This window comes from Plectropomus leopardus, chromosome 10, assembly GCF_026936395.1.
Source record: "Plectropomus leopardus strain MGB_pleo_1.0 chromosome 10, ASM2693639v1, whole genome shotgun sequence".
Lineage (NCBI taxonomy): Eukaryota > Metazoa > Chordata > Actinopteri > Perciformes > Serranidae > Plectropomus > Plectropomus leopardus.
Window position 1 is genome coordinate 37,710,889 of NC_142185.1, and position 18,271 is coordinate 37,729,159.

The following is an 18,271-nucleotide window of genomic DNA, read 5'->3' on the forward strand; positions in this document are numbered from 1 at the left end:
TGAGTTAAAGTCCCTTACTGAATGGATGTTTAGCAACAACGGGATCAGACTTTAGTCCCTCTCCAACGCCGTACTTGTTCTCAGCACAGACTCTGAAGATGTACTCTGTGCCCTCATGGAGACCAGTCACCCTCATGGTGTTGCTGTCCACAGCAGAGGACACAGTGACCCACATGTTGGTGATGGAGTCCCTCTTCTCCAGGATGTAGTTTGTGATCTCTGAGCCTCCATCATCCTTAGGAGCAGCCCACTTCAGTGTAGCACCGTCAGCAGTAACATCTTTGAACTTGACGGGTCCAATAGGGATACCAGGTTTACCCACCACCCTGAGAGAAGATGGAGAATGGATTTTATTTTTACTTTAGTTACTTATTTATACACAGCCAGTAATATATCGATATGTCTAAAAGCAGCCTAGTGTGATCCAGTTAGAAGAAATTATCTTTTATGTTGTATTACATACTCTGAAATTACATGCCCTGCTACAGTTCGAATTCTACCTGATGAAGATGGTGGACTCCTTGGTTCCGGCACTGTTCCTCAGGGTGATGGTGTACTTGGAAGCATCACTCCTCTGGCAATCCCTGATCATAAGAGTGGTGTTCACCGCAGAAGACTCTGCGCACACTCTGCCGGTGTCAGTCAGGTCTTCGTCATCTCCCTTCTTCCAGGTGACCTTGGGCGTAGGTTTGCCGATGATTGGGATCTTCAGACGGACAGTGCTGCCTTCCTTTGCAATGTAGCACATGTTGGGCAGCTCCCTCAAGTCACAGCTGGGAGGAACTGCAGAGAGAAGGAATAAGTATCTTAAAACTCTCAAACTTTCTTAAATAGTACTTTGTAAATTTTAGAAATGGGGACAGTCACTTACTGATCTGGTCCTTGGCGACCACCGTCAGCTCCTTGGGAGAACCCTCTCCTGTGTCATTCACAGCCTTGACTCTGTATTTGTACTCTCTGCCCTCCACCAGGTCCTTGGCGCTGTACTGCATGTTCTTGGACCTCATCAGCTCCTTGTACTTGTCTTCACCATTAAGAACCTCCAGTACGTAGCAGATGATGCGGCTGCCACCATCACTGAGGGGTTTCTTCCAGCTCAAAGTGCAAGAGTCCTTGGTAACCAGCAGGGTCTTGAAGTCCATTACAGGCCCAGGCTCCTCTGGAAAGGTAAAAATTGAGCTCAGTGAGTATATTTGACAGAGCAAACAACAAAAGAAGGTTAAGCATGTATGCTGATATCATCAAACCCACCAGATGCTTTGACTGCATCGGCTGTCTCGCAACACTCGCCAGCACCGAGCTGATTAACTGCTGACACTCTGAAGCAGTAGGACCGTCCAGCATCTAGATCTGCCACATCGAAGGCTGTCTTGGTGCAGTCTTTGGAGACAATGGACCAGGCTTTCCTCTCAGTGTCACGCTTCTCCACAATGTAGTGGGTGATTTCAGAGCCACCGTTAATTAGAGGAGCGTCCCAGTAGATGGAGGCACTGTCCTTGTTTGACTCCTTCACCATCAGGTTGACTGGTGGTCCAGGAGTATCTATGGAGATTCAACACTTAATTACATCATTCTCGACAACAATCAGTCGATCAGTACAATCAGTGCAGACACACTGAGATTAATGCATTTACTTGTGAATAAATAAACAAAGTCCTTCGCTCACCAAGAACCTTGACAACGATGGTATACATCTTCATGCCAGCAGAGCTCTCCAGGCTCAGAATATATTTGCCAGCGTCATATCTGCTGACATTCTCCACAATCACTGTGGTGTCAGTGTTAGTGGATTTCATGATAATGCCCTGGCGGTCCTTGATGTTGGTGTTCATCTTGGCCCAGGTGCTCTTGGGAATGGGACTGCCCTTGATGATGGCATGCAGCCTCATGGTTGCACCAGCACGTAGCTCAAGACCCTCCTTAAGCTCTGCACTCAGCTCTGCCTCAGGAGGAACTGCAAACACAGAGAGCAGTTTAAAGAGTGACAGTGTGAAGAAAGACTTGTTGTGTTATTGCAGCTGCAAAAGATGAATGCTGTATATGAAAATGGAGCGGGACAATGTTGATTCTGTGATATTTTTCTACAAAAAACATTAATAAAAGGAATAAAAACCAATATTTGCCTTGGAATTTAAGTTTATAATAACTAATCTGTCACTCAGTCACAGGACCAACATCACCTTAGTGATCCGGGCTAACATGGCAACAGCCATCTTAAAAATGATTTAATCTATGCAATGAAAAGTGTGTATTTGTTTTGTATTTCCTTGCTTTGCAGTGGTTAATTTATTGAATTGTGTCATGTTTTAAAATATAAATAATATTAAAAAATATAAAAAATATTGGGTTCATTTTATTCCATGCTTGGTCATAATCCAGCTAACAGCTTAAAATGCACTTTTCCAGGTTTGGACCAGTTATATAATATTATTAATTATTTATTAATAACTGAAAATCCAGATTGTATGTTGTATGCTTCGTTATGTTGATGATATTTTGTTTTACTTTTAATCACTGTCCTACAGAATCAAAATAAACGCAGATGAAGAAATTTAACTCATACGTACTAATGATGTCCTTGGCAACATGCGTGCCGGGTACTTCAACCGGCTCACTGAAGCCAATCTTGTTGACAGCTGTGATGCGGCACTGGTACTCAGACTTGTGTATGAGGTTCTGGATGACGTAGTTTGTCTCCTGTAGGTTCCTGGGGACGTTGCAGCGGGTCCAGTTTGTGGTGTCAGTCCTCTTGCACTCCACCAAGTATCCAATGATGGGGCTTCCGCCATTGTTGGCGGGGGTGGTCCAGGAGAGGCTGATGGTGCTGTTAGTGGTGTTTGTCACAATGGGGTTAACGACGGGGCCAGGAGGAGCTGAAGAAGAGCACATTTACCCAGGTTAACTAACATCCAAAGAATCTCTGTGAGTGACAGCACCTGTATTATTTCATCAAGGAAGAACTATGCCAAGTTTTCTGAGGTTATGGGACTTACTGAGAGGATTCTGTGCAGTGGTGCCAGCTGAGGGCTCGCTAGGTTTGCCAACTCCTGCCACATTGACGGCACTGACTCTGAACTCGTACTCGGCTCCCTCTGTGAGACCAGTTACATCCAGGCTCCTCTCTGTCATAGGCTTCGTGTTTATCTTGGTCCAGTTAATCTCCTTGGTCTCTTTCTTTTCCAGCATGTAACCCAGGATGGTGGACTTTCCATCATCAGCAGGCTCCTTCCAGCTCACAGTCATACGCTCCTTGGTCACGTTGGTAATCACTGGGGCTTCACAAGGGCCAGGGACAGCTGGAAGTGAGATGAAAGTATGGGTTTTAGTTTGGATGTTGGGGATTCATTTCAGGTTTGAATTAAACAACCAAAGCTGGATTCACTGTGATAGTAAGCTTTAGATGTTAACACAATATGCAATGTGACAGTAAGATGGTTTAGTGTAGCTGCTACTTGTTGTACATAAAGATCAGAACCAGCTTAAACTTTAGCACTGGCTGCTGACATTTTTCACTTCCACTGATTTTGTGATGCAACACAGAGAAAATGTTGGTAAAAATTTACTGAATGGGTTCTTGGCGATGACGGGGGTGGTGATGAGGGGGTCACCAACTCCCCATGTGTTCTCAGCACGGATTCGGAACTGGTACTCATGACCCTCAATCAGCTTCTCCACGTTGAATTCAAGGACATTGCCCTTGATCTTGGAGGAGACCTGGGCCCAGTTGGCTCTGCTGGTCTCACGCTTGTCCACAATGTAGTTGTTGATGGTAGCACCGCCGTCCTTCAGAGGAGGTTCCCAGGACATCTTGATACTGGTGGCAAACACCTCAACGTATTTGGCGTTGACAGGAGGACCAGGCACATCTGAGGAGATGCGAAATAATGGATTATTAGCTGACTTAGCACATCGTGTAGAATTTAATGTGAATACAGCTTCTTGATTATAAGAAACCTTCAACTTGTTCTGAGTTTCAACAAACATCCTCAAAGAAAAGATAAATGTACTTACCCAGGACAATGACCTGGATTTCTGCGGTCTTGGAGCCGCTAGCATTCTCAGCAAGGACAGTATAGGTTCCTGTGTGCTCCTTTGTGACTTCTGTCATCTCCAGCTGGAAGTGATTCCTTGTGTGGGTGATGACCTGGCCTTCACCTGATTTCAGACTGTCATCACCTCTCTTCCATGTCACTTTGGGCATGGGCTTACCAAACACATCAGCCTCCAGGATGATTGTGGTTCCAGCCTTCACCTTCAAACCCTTCTGCATCTTGGCATTGAGCTCCACCCTTGGAGGAACTGTGTTTGTAAAGATGAGATACAGAAGTGTCATGATTCAGATCTTCGAGAGATTTTTTCTGCTTTTAGTTTTTAAAGTCACAAGCTCATGGCAGTAAAGCTGAAAATTCAGTAATGTTATTGTGTTGACTGGCTTTTAAGCCTGGTCATAAGTGAGAGTGTAAAGTCAGCATCTCTCACCGTTCTCGGCACAGACCAAGACAGGGTCTGTGGGCTCGGAGGGTTTGCTCATGTTTACAGCAGTTTTGGCGATGACTCTGAACTGGTACTGCAAGTCTCTCTCCAGACCAGTCACTGTATACTCCTCCCGTGGAACATTCTGGCTGCTGGTGTTGCAGCGTATCCAGGTGTCTCCTGGCACCCGCATGGCCTCAACGTAGTAGCCAATGATCTTGCTGCCACCGTCATTCTTAGGACGGGTCCACACCAGAGTGACAGAGTTCTTGGTTACATCCAGGACCTCTGGTTTACCTGGAGTGTCTGTGGACCAAAGAGACAAACATACATAAGTGAGGACACAAGATAACAATTAAGAAAGATAACCTTGTTGTGTAGGCGTTTTGGCGTAGGCCGCAAACATACCAACAGGCGTTCTAGCAGTGACAAAGTCGGTCTTCTTGCTTGGTTTGCCTTGGCCAGCACGGTTGATGGCAGACACTCTGAAAGTGTATTCCAGGCCCTCGATGAGGCCAGCACATGGGTACTCAGTGGTGCGAACCACTGTGTCGTTGGCCTTCACCCACAGCAGGCTGTTCCTCTCCTTACGTTCAATGTAGTAACCTGTGATGGGACTACCACCATCGCTCTCAGGCTTATCCCAAGCCACGAACATACAGTCCTTATTGGTCTTGTTGATACGGCAGTTGAGGGGCTCACTAGGAACATCTGGTGATTAAAAAAGAAAAAAATTGAAATTGGGTGTAATGGCAAAACCTATCAACTATAGACAGAAGCTTACATCTGGAGCTAATTAAGGACTGCAAGGTGGACATAGTGTAGTGTTTCAGTTAAACTTACCAAAGGGGAACTTTGCAACCATCCTGTCAGACTGGATGGGGTCTGACACTCCATAACGGTTCTCAGCACGGATACGGAACACGTACTCCTTTCCAGGGATAAGCTTCCCAAGTCTGCAACTAGTTTTCTGACCAGAAGAGGTAGCTGTTACCCAGTCACCTCTACTCACATCGCATTTCTCCACCACGTAGTTGGTGATGTTGCTGCCTCCGTCCTCCAGTGGCTTGTTCCAGGACAGGGAGCAGGCATCAGAATCGATATCGCTGATCACCACTGGGCCCTCGGGAGGACCAGGGATGTCTGAAACACAGAAAAGTCTGCCGTTAATATGAGGAATCTTCAGGCCAAGTAATTCTGCCTGCAATATTATCTGCTAGCTTTTTAATATTTTCATCATTCTAACTCATGTGTGACACTGACCTCTAATGACAATCTTCAGGGACTCAACCACCTTTGCGGAGCTGTTCTCAGCCGAGAGGCTGTACTCTCCGCTGTCAGTTCTTGACACATCTTTGATGATCAGGACACACATGTTGCCAGACTGGTGTACGGCAAGACGGCTAGACGGGACCACTGCGACTTCACCACGCATCCACTTGCAGGTTGGGGAGGGTTTTCCAGAAACCAGCGCCTCGACTCTGAGTTTGGCGCCGGCTCTGGCGCTCACTGTCTCTGGCATGACGATCTTTGGCTCCACTGCGGGTGTGGACATGAGAAATTAGATTGGCGATTAGGGGGACTTGTGGAAATAAATACTGGCCATATGTAGCATTGTCTGTGTATCTTACTAGGTTAAATGTTCTGTTATCACTACTGCTTAATATTTCAGAATAATGCAAGTACTGATTATGAAATAACTGAATATTACAAGACAGTTAAACCGTTTTTCTATCATGAGACATTTGTTAAAACTATTTCTAAATTATCTCTTATTAACTGATGTAATAACTTACACATCTGTTCCTTGATCTCGACCGGCTCCCTGGTCTCGGTAAACAAGCTCAGACCCATGATGTTCTTAGCAGCCACTCTGAACCTGTACCTCTTGCCCTCCTTCAGGCCGCTGATGCTGATTGTCAAACCTTTCACTGTAGTGTAGGCGTTCCACAGCTCCTTTTCAGGTTCTTTTTCCTCCTCCTCTTCCACTGGAGGCGGTGGAGGTGGTGGTGGAGCAACCTCTCCCTCTGTAACCTGCGGCAAATTCAAGGTTAGAGAAAAAAATATTAATACTTTAATAATACTCATACTCGATGACTAGAAAAGAGCTTCAATTACTACTTTCTGAAAGATTGTGTATATATCTGCGAAAGTGAAGTAAGGTTGGTTTATTTAGCAGATGCATCTTAATTTGATTTGCTTACTAAGTACGATAACAGAACAAAGGGCAATTTAAAGATTTTTGAAAATCAAATCAACTGTAGATTAAAAACAGTTGGAGAAGAATCAGTTTGATCGCGACATACCTCCACAGGTGCTGGAAGCTCTGGAGGAGGTTTGACCTCGATGTATTCAACGACATAACCATCAATCTTGGCACCACCGTCCCTTAAAGGCTTCACCCAGCCGACAACAGCACTGTTCTTAGTGATCTCCAGAACGTCAATCTTCTGACAAGGATCGGGTTTGCCTGAAGAAGTAAATTAGACGTGTGTTCAAGTTGTTCTAATGATTCATGAAAAACAAAGTTACAACTGGGCAGGTGGCTGTGAGCCGAGTCGCACTGTGTGACAATGGCACGATACGTACTGACAGGATCAGAGGCCAAGTAGGAAGTGGGTGACACCCTGGGAACTCCAGAGCCGTACTCATTGACAGCTGTGACTCTGAAGTAGTACTCGGTGCCTGGCATCAGGCCGCTGACTTTGAACGGAACTTTATCCTTATCAACTTCGGCCTTGACGGTTGCCCATGTCTTGCGGTCGATCTCGCGTTTCTCGACAATGTAGTGAGTGACCTCGCTGCCACCATCGACCTCTGGAGGATTCCAGGACAGCATGGCTGATGTCTGTTTGATGTCGGTAGCTTCCAGATTCATCACAGGTCCCGGGGTGTCTGTCAGAAAGAAACAGGTTGTTACATTTTAATGTTTGTTTATTTTTGATTCAGTTTATATGTTGTTGTTTTGATTGAATTAAGGACTTTTTGTCAGTGTTTATTGCAACTAAGTTAAACATGCATAATCAAAAGGAAATCCGGCCTTACCCAGAACCTTAACGTTGACAAACACAGCCTTCTCTCCAGCTGGACTCTGGAGCGTCAGGCAGTATTTGCCAGAGTCGTTGCGGGTGCTGTCAGGGATGACCAGGAAGGTCATTGTGTCAATGAGGTCAACTTTTCCCTTCCTGACCACATTGTCAATGCCCATCCTCCTCCAAGTGACCTTGGGAGCTGGTCTACCTCTGATGGTGGCACACAGTCTGATGGGACAGCCAGCTCTCACTGTCAAGCCCTGCTTCAGGCTGGCATCCAAGTCAATCTCTGGTGCCTCTGTTGGAAGACACAGTGCAGGCATCAGCTTAATGTTTCAAGCACAGACTCACATACTAATGTTAACCTGTAGTTCCTCTCCCCTGTTATGAAGCTGATTAAGTCTTTCAATTACCATAAAAGAAATTAAAATATAGTGAGTCCTCACCTAAAATCTCTCTAGGGATCACAGCACCCTCAAGGTCGCAGGGCAGGCTCATGCCCACCTGGTTCTGAGCCGAAACTCTGAATTCATACACAAGCTTCTCATCTAGACTTGTGACTGTAAACTCGCACACGACCAACTGAGCAGCCACATTGCACCTCTTCCACCCATCGTCTCCTTTCTTGGCGCTTCCCTGCACCCGCATCTCCACAACATAGCCAATGATGGGAGCTCCACCATCTGATACAGGTTTGGTCCAGCCCAGGGTGATGGTGGACTTGGTGCTGTCCGTGACCTTCAGGTTGGTAGGGGGTGCAGGAGGTTCTGTAAGAAGACAGACAGATGTGTGATGATGAAGCCATGGATTTAATCTAAAATAATTCCATCGTGACCTACAGTATATTTGTTGACAAATTAACACAAAAGTAATTATTATTGATTACATACCGACTGCATCCTTGGCAGTGATGGCACGTGAAGGTTTGCTTGGGTTGCCAATGCCTATTTCATTGACGGCCTTGACTCTGTACTGGTAGTCATGGAGGGGCAGGAGTCCAGTAACTGTGAAACGAGTTGAAGGAATTGGATCCTTGTTGACAGGGGACCACCTAACGGCATGCTCCTCCCTCTTTTCCAACAGGTAACCTGTGACTGGTTTTCCGCCATCTTTCTCGGGCTCCGACCACTGCACAGTCATCTCCTCCTTTGCAATCTTAGTGACCTCTGGTGCCTCAGGAGCATCAGGTACATTGAACTGGGTGCCGGCAACAATGGCTTCACTCTCCACTGCAGGTCCAGGACCCATCTTATTCTCAGCACGAACTCTGAAGATATACTCATTACCCTCGATGAGACGGGTGACGTTAGCTTTATTGGTGATGACAGCATTGGAGTGGACTGACCACACTCCCCTCTTGGTCTCACATTTCTCAATAATGTAGTTGTAGATATCGCAGCCACCATCATCCTCTGGGACCTCCCAGGACAAATGGCACCTGTCGGTGGTGATACCAGACACCTTGAGATCCCTGATGGGGCCAGGTCTATCCAGCACATTGACCTTAGCGTGAGCAGTGCTGGTTCCTGCACTATTGGAGGCAGTAACAACATATTTACCACTGTCAGTGCGCCTGGCGCCACTAACTAGCAGCTTTGAGAAGTCGACACCACTTTCGATCTGAAGCCTGGGGCCCCTCCTCATCTCGTCTGTGCTCTCATCTTTGGTCCATTTGACATCTGGCTGGGGTTTGCCCTTAACTGTTGCCTCAATAGGAATGGAGTCTCCTGCCTTGACCACAAGCATTGCATCCAGTTTAATCTTGACTTCAGGCTCCACAAGCTGTTCCTTAACAAGGACTTCAGCTGTGGTCACCCAGTTGCTCTCACCTCCCTCATTCTTAGTCTGAACTCTGAACTGGTAGATCTGGTTTTCAATGCACCTGTCTGCCATGAAGTAAGTCTCCTTGATAGCACCCTTGTGAAGCCTCTCCCACTCCTCGGCCTCCTTTGGCTTCTTCTCAACATGATAACCCAGATTACGGCTGCCACCATCATTGTCTGGCTTCTTCCACCTGAGGAAGCAGAAGGTCTTGCCGATCTCAGAGATGTGGAAGTCAATGGGTTCACCAGGCTTCTCAACGGGATCTACTGCCAGCACAGCTGTCTTTGACTCAGTGGGTGGACCAGCACCGATCTTGTTTTCTGCACTGACTCGGAAGAAGTACTCGCAGCCTTCAGTAAGAGGGGCCTTCAGCAGGCGCTTGGTGCAGTCATTGGAGACAACAGTCCATCCTCGCTGGCTGGGCTGACGGCACTCGATAATGTACTGAGTGATCTCAGTGCCTCCGTTGTCCTCAGGGTTCTCCCAGGACACCATGCAGGACTTCTTGGTCACGTAGGCAACTTTCAGGTTCTGGCACGGTCCCGGTGTGTCAAGGACATTGACAATAATGGTTGCTTGTGACTGTCCACTACTGTTTTTGGCAACAATGGCATATTTACCGTAGTCTGACCGGACTGCATCATTGATAACCAATTCACACAGAGGGTAGTTGTTGTTAATCTGAGTGCGCTTGTCCCGGGATATGGTTCTGGCATCCTTGGTCCATGTGATCTCCGGGTCTGGTCTGCCCTTCACCCTGGTTATCAAACTAATGATCTGACCTGCCCTGACTGTCAGAGAGTCGCGGCAGGACACATCGACAACAACCTCAGGAGGCACGAGGATGTCCTTTGCCAAGATAGTCTCAGGCAGCTCTCTGGGTTCGCTGTCTCCAACCTTGTTGGTGGCTCTGACACGAACTCTGTACTCCATTCCCTCCATGAGGCCTGGCACTCTATAAGCACACATCTTAATGAGGTCCTTGTTGATTCTATCCCACTGGGCTGATCCAGACTTCTGAATCTCAACCACGTAGCCCAGAATGGGACTGCCTCCGTCTCTTGTAGGCTTGGTCCAGCAGATGTCGGCATAGGACTTGCTCCAGTCCTTCAGTTTAAGATTGCCTGGTGGTCCGGGTTTGGTGATGGCACGAGCAGCCTTGACAGGGTCAGAAGTGGGAGAAGGCTCACTGATACCAGCAACATTCTCAGCGAACACTCGGAACTCGTAGCTGTTGCCCTCAAACAGGCCTGAGACTCTGTATCTGAGGTCCAGCACAGGAGTTTTGTTGACACGGATCCACTTTCCTGTCATTTCTCTGCGCTCAATCACATATCCACTGATGGGGCTGCCTCCATCATAGTCAGGCATAGGCCATTGCACTGTCACAGCATTCTCAGTGATATCAGAGCACTCTGGCAGGCCTGGTGGACCAGGTGGGTTAAACATGTGCTTGGCAATAGTGGGAGGACTCTCAAGTCCTGCCCCAATGCCAATCTTGTTCTCTGCACGGACACGGACTATGTACTCACGGCCCTTCTCCAGCCTGGACACTTTGGCCTTGGTGCTGGTGCCGCTGGAGCTGACGACAGACCAGGGCTCCCATGGCTTCTTCACATCCTTCTTTTCCACAATGTAGTTGGTGACTGGCGTGCCACCATCATCTTTGGGCGCCCTCCATTGGATCATCATGTAATCAGGGGTGACCTCCATGATATTGATGGGTCCGATCGGTGGGCCTGGAAGATCCAGCACAGTGACATGCAGGGCAACAGTCTTACTGCCCGAAGGATTGGCCACAGTGAGGATGTACTCCCCAGTGTCGCCTCTCTGGCTCTCAGGGATTCTGAGGGTGGTGGAGGTTCCAACAGTCTCAATTTGATAGCGACCCTCAGATATGATTTCCTTGTCATCGCTTATCCATTTGGCAGTTGGAATTGGGATGCCTGTCATCTTGGCTGGAAGGGCAATAGGACTGCCAGCTTTGACGACAAGACCCTCAATAAGCTTCACATCAACTTCAATAGTTGGTGGCACTGCAAGAGAACAAAACAGTACCAACATTAGGTTGTTTTCAGCATTTACAATGAAAAACAACTCTGTAGGAATCGTATTTCTCACATGTCTTTTCTTGGCAGGTGATGGGTATGCTGGTGTCAGGACGGCTCACACCGATGGCGTTCTGAGCCTTGACCCTGAAGCGGTAAGTCTTTCCCTCCACCAGACCAGTGACGTGGGTGTGGTCATTGCTGACGGTCTTGAAGGTGACCCAGTCAGCCTGGCCCTCTTCCTGGTGCTCCACAATGAAGCCAGTGATGTCACTTCCTCCGGTGCGGTCTGGCCACTCCCAGGCCAACCACACCTCTGTCTTTTCTGCATCAGTGTGGTGCAGGTTTTTGGGTGGGCCAGGAGGATCTGAAAGGTGCCCAGGAAAGGACAATTTATTGTTGATGTTTAGTTTAGATTTTAGTTGCAGATTTGGAGATGAGATTTAACCCAGAGAGTGTCTCTTGATCAGTTACATTTATTATTTTTACTGCTCCTAAAGTTTTTGTTTGGATCGTTTTGTTGCAAAAAGTTTATTTCATGAGAAAGTGAAAAAAACAATGTACCCATGTCATTTGGAAATGCAGACACATTCTTTTGAATTAACTAATAAGTGTGGAGCCTTCAGTATTTGGAGCAATTTACACAAAATTATGAAAAATCCTTATTTTTCAAAATACAATTAGACAGTGTAACTGAGATATGACTTTTACTCACAGAGCGGATCAACAGCCTTGATGGGTGTCTTGGTCAATACATATGCGCTCCTGCCAAACTGGTTCTCAGCAGCAACCCTGAACAGGTACTGGATTCCTTCCATCAGGTACATGGCCATCAAACTCAGCTTCTTATTGGCTGCTGCGACCGGCACCCATTGCTCGGCGGCAACATCCTTCTTCTCCACGACGTAGTGGGAGATGACGGCTCCACCATTGTCCTCGGGAGCCTTCCACGTCAGGTAGGCAGACTCACTGGTCACCTCAGAGATCACCAGATCTCTGGGAGGAGAAGGCTTATCTGGTGGAAACAAAATTCAAGTATCGTCTTTACAACTTGTTTTGTTCAAGACTGATCTAGTCCTAATCTAATCTGTGTCAGTGGATGTTTCACTCACTCAGCACAAGCACAGCACAGGTTGCAGATTTTTTTCCAGCAGCATTCTCCACAGTGATGGTGTAGTTTCCGGAATCGGCCCGGGTGCTCTTGGGGATGAAGATTTTGCTGCCACTGGCGGTGACAGCGACGGTGATATGGGAGGGAACGTCACCATCGTTCTTCTTCCAGCTGACAGTGGGTGTCGGCACACCTTTGATGGTGGCGCTCAGGGTAATGTCAGTGCCCAGCATGGCCAGGTGGTCACGTGCCATGTTGGCATCCAGCAGCAACTCTGGTGCCTCTGTGGAGGGAAGAGGGAATCAATTCACTGATTTTAGCATATATAGGAAGTTTTGAATACACTGGCTAAAACTAATAGTATAGAGCTTTTCAGACACTATTACCTGAAGTAAAATTTAATTACATTGTCATGTATTCCAAAATTTGGAAAATCACAAATAAAAATGTTAATGTTTTTCATTTTAAATTTGTTCTTGGAAAACATTTATCTCAGGTGTAAAAACTTATCAGGGGTGAAAATGGTTCTTGTCACATTAAACACACACACACACACACACGTATATATATATATATATATATATATATATATATATATATATATATAAAGTCATATAATACCTAGTTTATACTGCCTCGAAAGCATCATAAAAATTTCCCCTTCAGACAACTGTATTTATTCAAGTTTCTGGTTAAAGATAAAAACACAGGAGGAGTTAAACAAAGCCCTTACCCAGTCTGTCATGGACTTTGATGGTCTCTTTGACGTAGGCGGGGTCAGATTTGCCAGCGGCGTTGACAGTGAAGATCCTAAAGGCATACTCATGTCTGTCGGCCAGGCCCGTCACCACGTAGTGCAGGTCGGGGCACTGCTCCGGGGTCTCATTGGCCTGGTTCCATTCCACTGCACCGGGCTTCTGGTACTCGACGAGGTAGCCAAAGATGCGTCCCTTGCCATCATGGCGAGGCAACTTCCACCTCAGGCTGACTGAGTCCTTGGTCTTATCGTAGGCCTCGGGGGTCACTGGAGGGCTGGGACGCACTGTGAGGAGAACATATCAAAGACTAAATTATAGGGACAAAGAACTTAAACGTGGCGACCTGACCAAACCTTGAAGAAAAGATAGATACAAGCATCATTTCTCCAAGAGTCAATAGAGTTTTAGGAGATTGGATGATGGCAACAGATAAACCAGGTATGTGAACATAGAAGATAATACAAATATAAACAGTTGATTTGCATGAATTTGGCACTGACCGATGGGATCTTTGGCGAGGATGGGTTTGGAGGGGACACTGGGGTCTCCAGTTCCCAGCTCGTTCTCAGCCATCACCCTGAACTCGTACTCGCAGCCCTCGATCAGGTCCTGGACTCGGTACTGAGTGGCCGGGTACAGTGTGTCTCTGGTGGCTCTTGACCACCTCTTGGCTCCAGGCTCCTTCTTCTCCAGGATGTAGTTGGTGATAGGCTTCCCGCCGTCGCGAGGCCGGTTCCACAATACTAGAGCGTTGGTGGCGTACACCTCCCTGACTGTCGGCATCTCAGGGGCCTCTGGGACTCCTGCAAGGGAGCCACAGAAGAAAAACCTGGGTTATTGGGGCTCTTTCTGGTCCACTGCACTGGTCCACTCTTAATATCCACTGTATTATTATTTTACAGAAAAATTATTTTCGAATTTCTGTTTTGTTTTTTACAAAATTTGTATATTTAATTTAAATAAATTCTAAAATAAAACTCATTCCTTTTTTTTGTTTGAACCAAATTTTTCCAATGCCATTTTGGAACAGTTATGAAACCTAAATTAATTTGATCAAGAAGTAATTTCCTGAAATAAATTTAGGTGAACCAGGTAGCGCATCTGCAGAACTTACTGAAAAGATCTTTGGCTCTCATCTCCTCGGACTCCAGAGGGTCACTGATGCCGTACGTGTTCTCAGCAGAGATCCTCATGATGTACTCCCTGCCCTCAGTCAGCTTCGGGATCTGAGACAAAGAAGCAACATGTAAACATCTCTTTAGAAAACCCCATCCACTGCAATGTCCATCTTTGGTCTGGTCCAAACTTTTTATTTTTCTGAAGATCTTAAAATCACACAACAACCATCTGGACCCACCTTGCATGTGGTCTTAGTGGTGGCGGACGTCACTGTGGTCCAGGTGTCCCTGTTGGTGTCTCTCTTCTCAATGATGTAGTTGGAGACATCCACGCCGCCGCTGTCCAGGGGAGGTTTCCAGGAGATGACCATGTACTCCCTGTGCACCTCCTCAAACACCACGGGGCCGACAGGAGGAGTTGGACGATCTGCAGGGAGAAAAGAAACAATGTCAGTGTCAGACAACTCTACAGGAGGAAAATGCGACCCTGCATTATTCGGTGGAGGTCGCAGGTTTGCAGCTTTGAGGTTTCCAGCACTTCGGCCACAATCAGTTCATAGATGTAATTCTGTTCTTCAGCTGTTTCTCATCTAAATCTGTACTCCAGTCTGCTGTATGTTACTGATGAGAGTGGTTTGTTTCTTTTATATAAAAACACTTTCTTTTTGCAGAAAATGTTTATATTTTCAGTTTAAGACATCAATTAAAGCACAGATACTGAAACTATCTGAACATTTCAAACAGTTTTCCACTCCTCTGCCGCAAAAAGCTACTAGAAACAGTGCAATGTAAGTGAACATTTGTTATTAAGTAATTGCGTATGTAAATGGATGGCACGATTACTTATGGTGTCCTATGGAGGTCTCATAGACTCCTTCTATTACTGCACCCCTTCTACTCCCGTCTAAGTGTATGGCTTAGTTGTGTGTATAATTTAATGATGTCTTGCTAATTATACAAGCTTTTATCAGCCCCAATGTTCTCCACTAGTCCCACTTACATACCGACGACCGTGATGTTGCAGACTCCCTTCCTGGACCCGGTGCTGTTCTCCACCACCACCACGTATTTGCCGCTGTGCTCGCGCTTCGCCTTCATCAAGCCGATTGACATGGTAGTCAGTGTGTTCTTGAACATGATGTGTTGGTCGGCCTTCAGCTCCTTGTCGTCTCGGTACCACAGGATGGACGGGGAGGGTTTGCCAGTGTAGCGGCCCTGCAGCAGGCAGCTCTCACCAACACGGATGATGATCTTATCGCGGAAGTCGAGCTCGATGGTCGGCGGCTCTGCAGGGAAAGAACATTGTTTTGACAAAGTCAGAAGAAATTAAGATATTAAATTCAATTGAAATTTATTTTCAATATGTTAAAAAAAAACGGAAGGAGTGACTGAACATATAAACATACACAAACAAATACAGATACATACGAAAAGGAGGATCAACACTACTTTTTGTGTGCTGCCTTCAAACACACAAACCTTTGAACTTTGAGCAAATTGGTTTGCTTTCTTTTAAAAACATAGGAAAAAAGGAAATGAGCAACTTGGCAAGAAATATCTTGCAAATTCAAACAAATTAGTAGATTTTGAAAAGTATTTTTCTAAAAGTTTGGGGAAAATGTCCTGAGAACTATATTTGTAATTATCTGTTACTACTTGTTACTAATTACTAATGAATAATTATTTTCAATATTCGCAAACACTTTCAGAACATTTCCTTAATTTATTTTATTTTATTGTATTTCATATTGGTTTTTGTTTTGCTAATTTTTAGGTAAATATTTGTACTTTTTACTGATTTCTTGCTAATTTCTGGGACATTTCTTCAGAGTCACTCATTGCCTGAATCCCATGTTTTTGAAAGAAATCAGGCCACTTTGCCCACACTTTTATTTACACCATTCCTTTTTGAACTAAACTAAAGCAGTATTTCAAGTCTCTTAAAGTTTAAAGATTTCTAACAGAAACCCTGCCACTGAATCTAAAAACAGCCAGTCCTGTTCAGACAGGGCCCTCACCCAGTTCGTCCTTGCAGGTGATTGGTTTGGTGGGGTACGACGGCTTGCTGGGTCCGACCTCATTGACGGCAATGACCCTGAGCTCATAGGTGTCTCCCTCCCTCAGGCCATCTAAGGTGTACTTCCTCTCCATCAGGTGCTCCTTCGTCACTCGGGTGAACTTGTCTTTGCCAATCATGCGCGCCTCCAGGATGTACATGGTGATCTCTGAACCGCCGTCAAACTTGGGCGGCTTCCAGGCGACGCTGATCAAATCTTTGGTGACCTTGGTGACCTCGAGCTCCTCGGGGCGGTCAGGCACATCTGAAGGGAGCACAAACATTCAGGTGGTTCTTTATATCTGGAGATGGGAACTCATTAAGTGATTCTGTTTTACTTCTCTTGTCTGCAAAATTCAGTACTGTACTATAATCTTAAAATTCTGATTTTCCTTTATTTTTTTTTTCACTTAACTATTTACTTTACTGTGAGGTGGATCTCAGAACTTTCTCTTGTGTCATCGTCAGCTCTCTGCAGCAGTAACATGTCACCTTACAGACTGTCAGACCAGAGGTCACCTCGATATATGTTTCAGTAAACTCACTGATTGGTTCCTTCATGACGAGCTCAGCTGCGGTCTCCGTGAAGGGTCCGATGCCGATGGCATTCTCAGCGGCCACTCTGAAGAAATAGGACTTTCCGATGGTCAGGTCATAAGCGATGGCGTTCTGTCTGCTGGCGGTGAAGGACAGCGAGGTCCAGGCCTTGCGCTCGGCCTCGCGCTTCTCAATGATGAAGTTACTGATGGGAGAGCCACCGTCGTTCTCTGGGAAGTACCAGTTGATCTTGCAAGAATCGGTGGTCAGGTTCTCTGCAGTGACAGGGATACCGACTGGCCCAGGGACATCTGAGGGAGGACACATAAACGTCACATGCATTCATTAAAAACATAAAATCTGTGAATCGTCTAAAGATGCTGTCTCGTCTTGACATAAAAATAGTATTTTACCCAGAACTTCCACAGTGATGTTCTTCTTCTTTTCCCCTCCGGCATTCTTGGCACTCAACGTGTAAACGCCGAGGTGCCTCCTGGTGCAGGGTTTGATGACCAGAGATGAGCTGATGGCCGTTGTTTCGATTTTAGCCTCAGGAGGCAGTGCAGCTCCGTCTCTGCCCCAGGTGACCTCTGGAGCAGGCTGGCCTGACACGTAGGCAATGATGCGGATCACACCACCGGCGTGGACCACCATCCTCTCCTTCACTGAAGCATCCAGGTCAATCTCAGGAGCAACTGGGGGGAAGAAAGTCAATGCTGAAGTCTGATTGTCATGGCCAACCTGGACAAGGCTCCCAATGGGTCAGATTATTGAGATAGTTTGACGTGAAAGAAATGTGTAAACCGACTCACTGGTTCTGTCATTGACCTCAAGCACCTCTGGGACTTCTCCTGGCTCGCCATTCCCGGCAGCATTGAAAGCTGTCACCCTAAACTTGTATTTGCCACCAGTTTTCAGACCGGGGATCACAAAGCGGGTGCCACGTATTTCGGTCTCTTTGGCCTGAAAAACACACACAAGGAGTAAGTAAAGTCATTCGTAACCACACTTCTATCTCTAAAGAGGATATGGCTTAAAAAGCAGACTGAAGAATTTTTTCTTTGATAAAGCTTGTAGTTAGGGCTGGCTCAGGCTTGCTTTGAACCAGCCCGTAGTTTGGCTGACATAAGCCAAGTTTGCTGGGAGACTTACCTTGACCCAGGCCTCGGTGCCCTCCTCCTTGTACTCCACCCAATAACCAATGATTTTGGAGCCTCCGTCCTTTAGAGGAGGGATCCATTCCAGGTCCACTGTAGACTTTGTCCAATCATTAACCTTCGGGGTTGGAGGAGGGGGTGGGGCTACACAAGGAAA

At 46.4% G+C, this 18,271-nt stretch overlaps 1 protein-coding gene across 1 annotated transcript in view; it reads right to left on the minus strand.

Moving 5' to 3' along the window:
- LOC121948672 (titin) overlaps positions 1 to 18,271 on the minus strand; it is a 200,011-nt gene that overhangs the window by 48,319 nt on the left and 133,421 nt on the right. The window contains exons 153-184 of the mRNA XM_088083830.1: positions 18,110 to 18,258; positions 17,770 to 17,920; positions 17,371 to 17,652; positions 16,966 to 17,268; positions 16,383 to 16,685; positions 15,369 to 15,650; positions 14,604 to 14,791; positions 14,361 to 14,472; positions 13,747 to 14,049; positions 13,222 to 13,530; positions 12,490 to 12,771; positions 12,093 to 12,392; positions 11,451 to 11,744; positions 8,396 to 11,365; positions 7,952 to 8,272; positions 7,519 to 7,803; positions 7,063 to 7,368; positions 6,780 to 6,943; positions 6,270 to 6,507; positions 5,737 to 6,012; positions 5,317 to 5,616; positions 4,882 to 5,184; positions 4,480 to 4,779; positions 4,012 to 4,299; positions 3,564 to 3,866; positions 2,994 to 3,296; positions 2,568 to 2,873; positions 1,667 to 1,954; positions 1,252 to 1,542; positions 872 to 1,159; positions 501 to 783; positions 19 to 326 (exon numbers count right to left, since the gene is read on the minus strand). Coding sequence (XP_087939956.1) covers positions 19 to 326; positions 501 to 783; positions 872 to 1,159; positions 1,252 to 1,542; positions 1,667 to 1,954; positions 2,568 to 2,873; positions 2,994 to 3,296; positions 3,564 to 3,866; positions 4,012 to 4,299; positions 4,480 to 4,779; positions 4,882 to 5,184; positions 5,317 to 5,616; positions 5,737 to 6,012; positions 6,270 to 6,507; positions 6,780 to 6,943; positions 7,063 to 7,368; positions 7,519 to 7,803; positions 7,952 to 8,272; positions 8,396 to 11,365; positions 11,451 to 11,744; positions 12,093 to 12,392; positions 12,490 to 12,771; positions 13,222 to 13,530; positions 13,747 to 14,049; positions 14,361 to 14,472; positions 14,604 to 14,791; positions 15,369 to 15,650; positions 16,383 to 16,685; positions 16,966 to 17,268; positions 17,371 to 17,652; positions 17,770 to 17,920; positions 18,110 to 18,258 — 11,379 coding nt within the window. The remainder of the gene's footprint in view (positions 1 to 18; positions 327 to 500; positions 784 to 871; positions 1,160 to 1,251; positions 1,543 to 1,666; positions 1,955 to 2,567; positions 2,874 to 2,993; positions 3,297 to 3,563; positions 3,867 to 4,011; positions 4,300 to 4,479; positions 4,780 to 4,881; positions 5,185 to 5,316; positions 5,617 to 5,736; positions 6,013 to 6,269; positions 6,508 to 6,779; positions 6,944 to 7,062; positions 7,369 to 7,518; positions 7,804 to 7,951; positions 8,273 to 8,395; positions 11,366 to 11,450; positions 11,745 to 12,092; positions 12,393 to 12,489; positions 12,772 to 13,221; positions 13,531 to 13,746; positions 14,050 to 14,360; positions 14,473 to 14,603; positions 14,792 to 15,368; positions 15,651 to 16,382; positions 16,686 to 16,965; positions 17,269 to 17,370; positions 17,653 to 17,769; positions 17,921 to 18,109; positions 18,259 to 18,271) is intronic.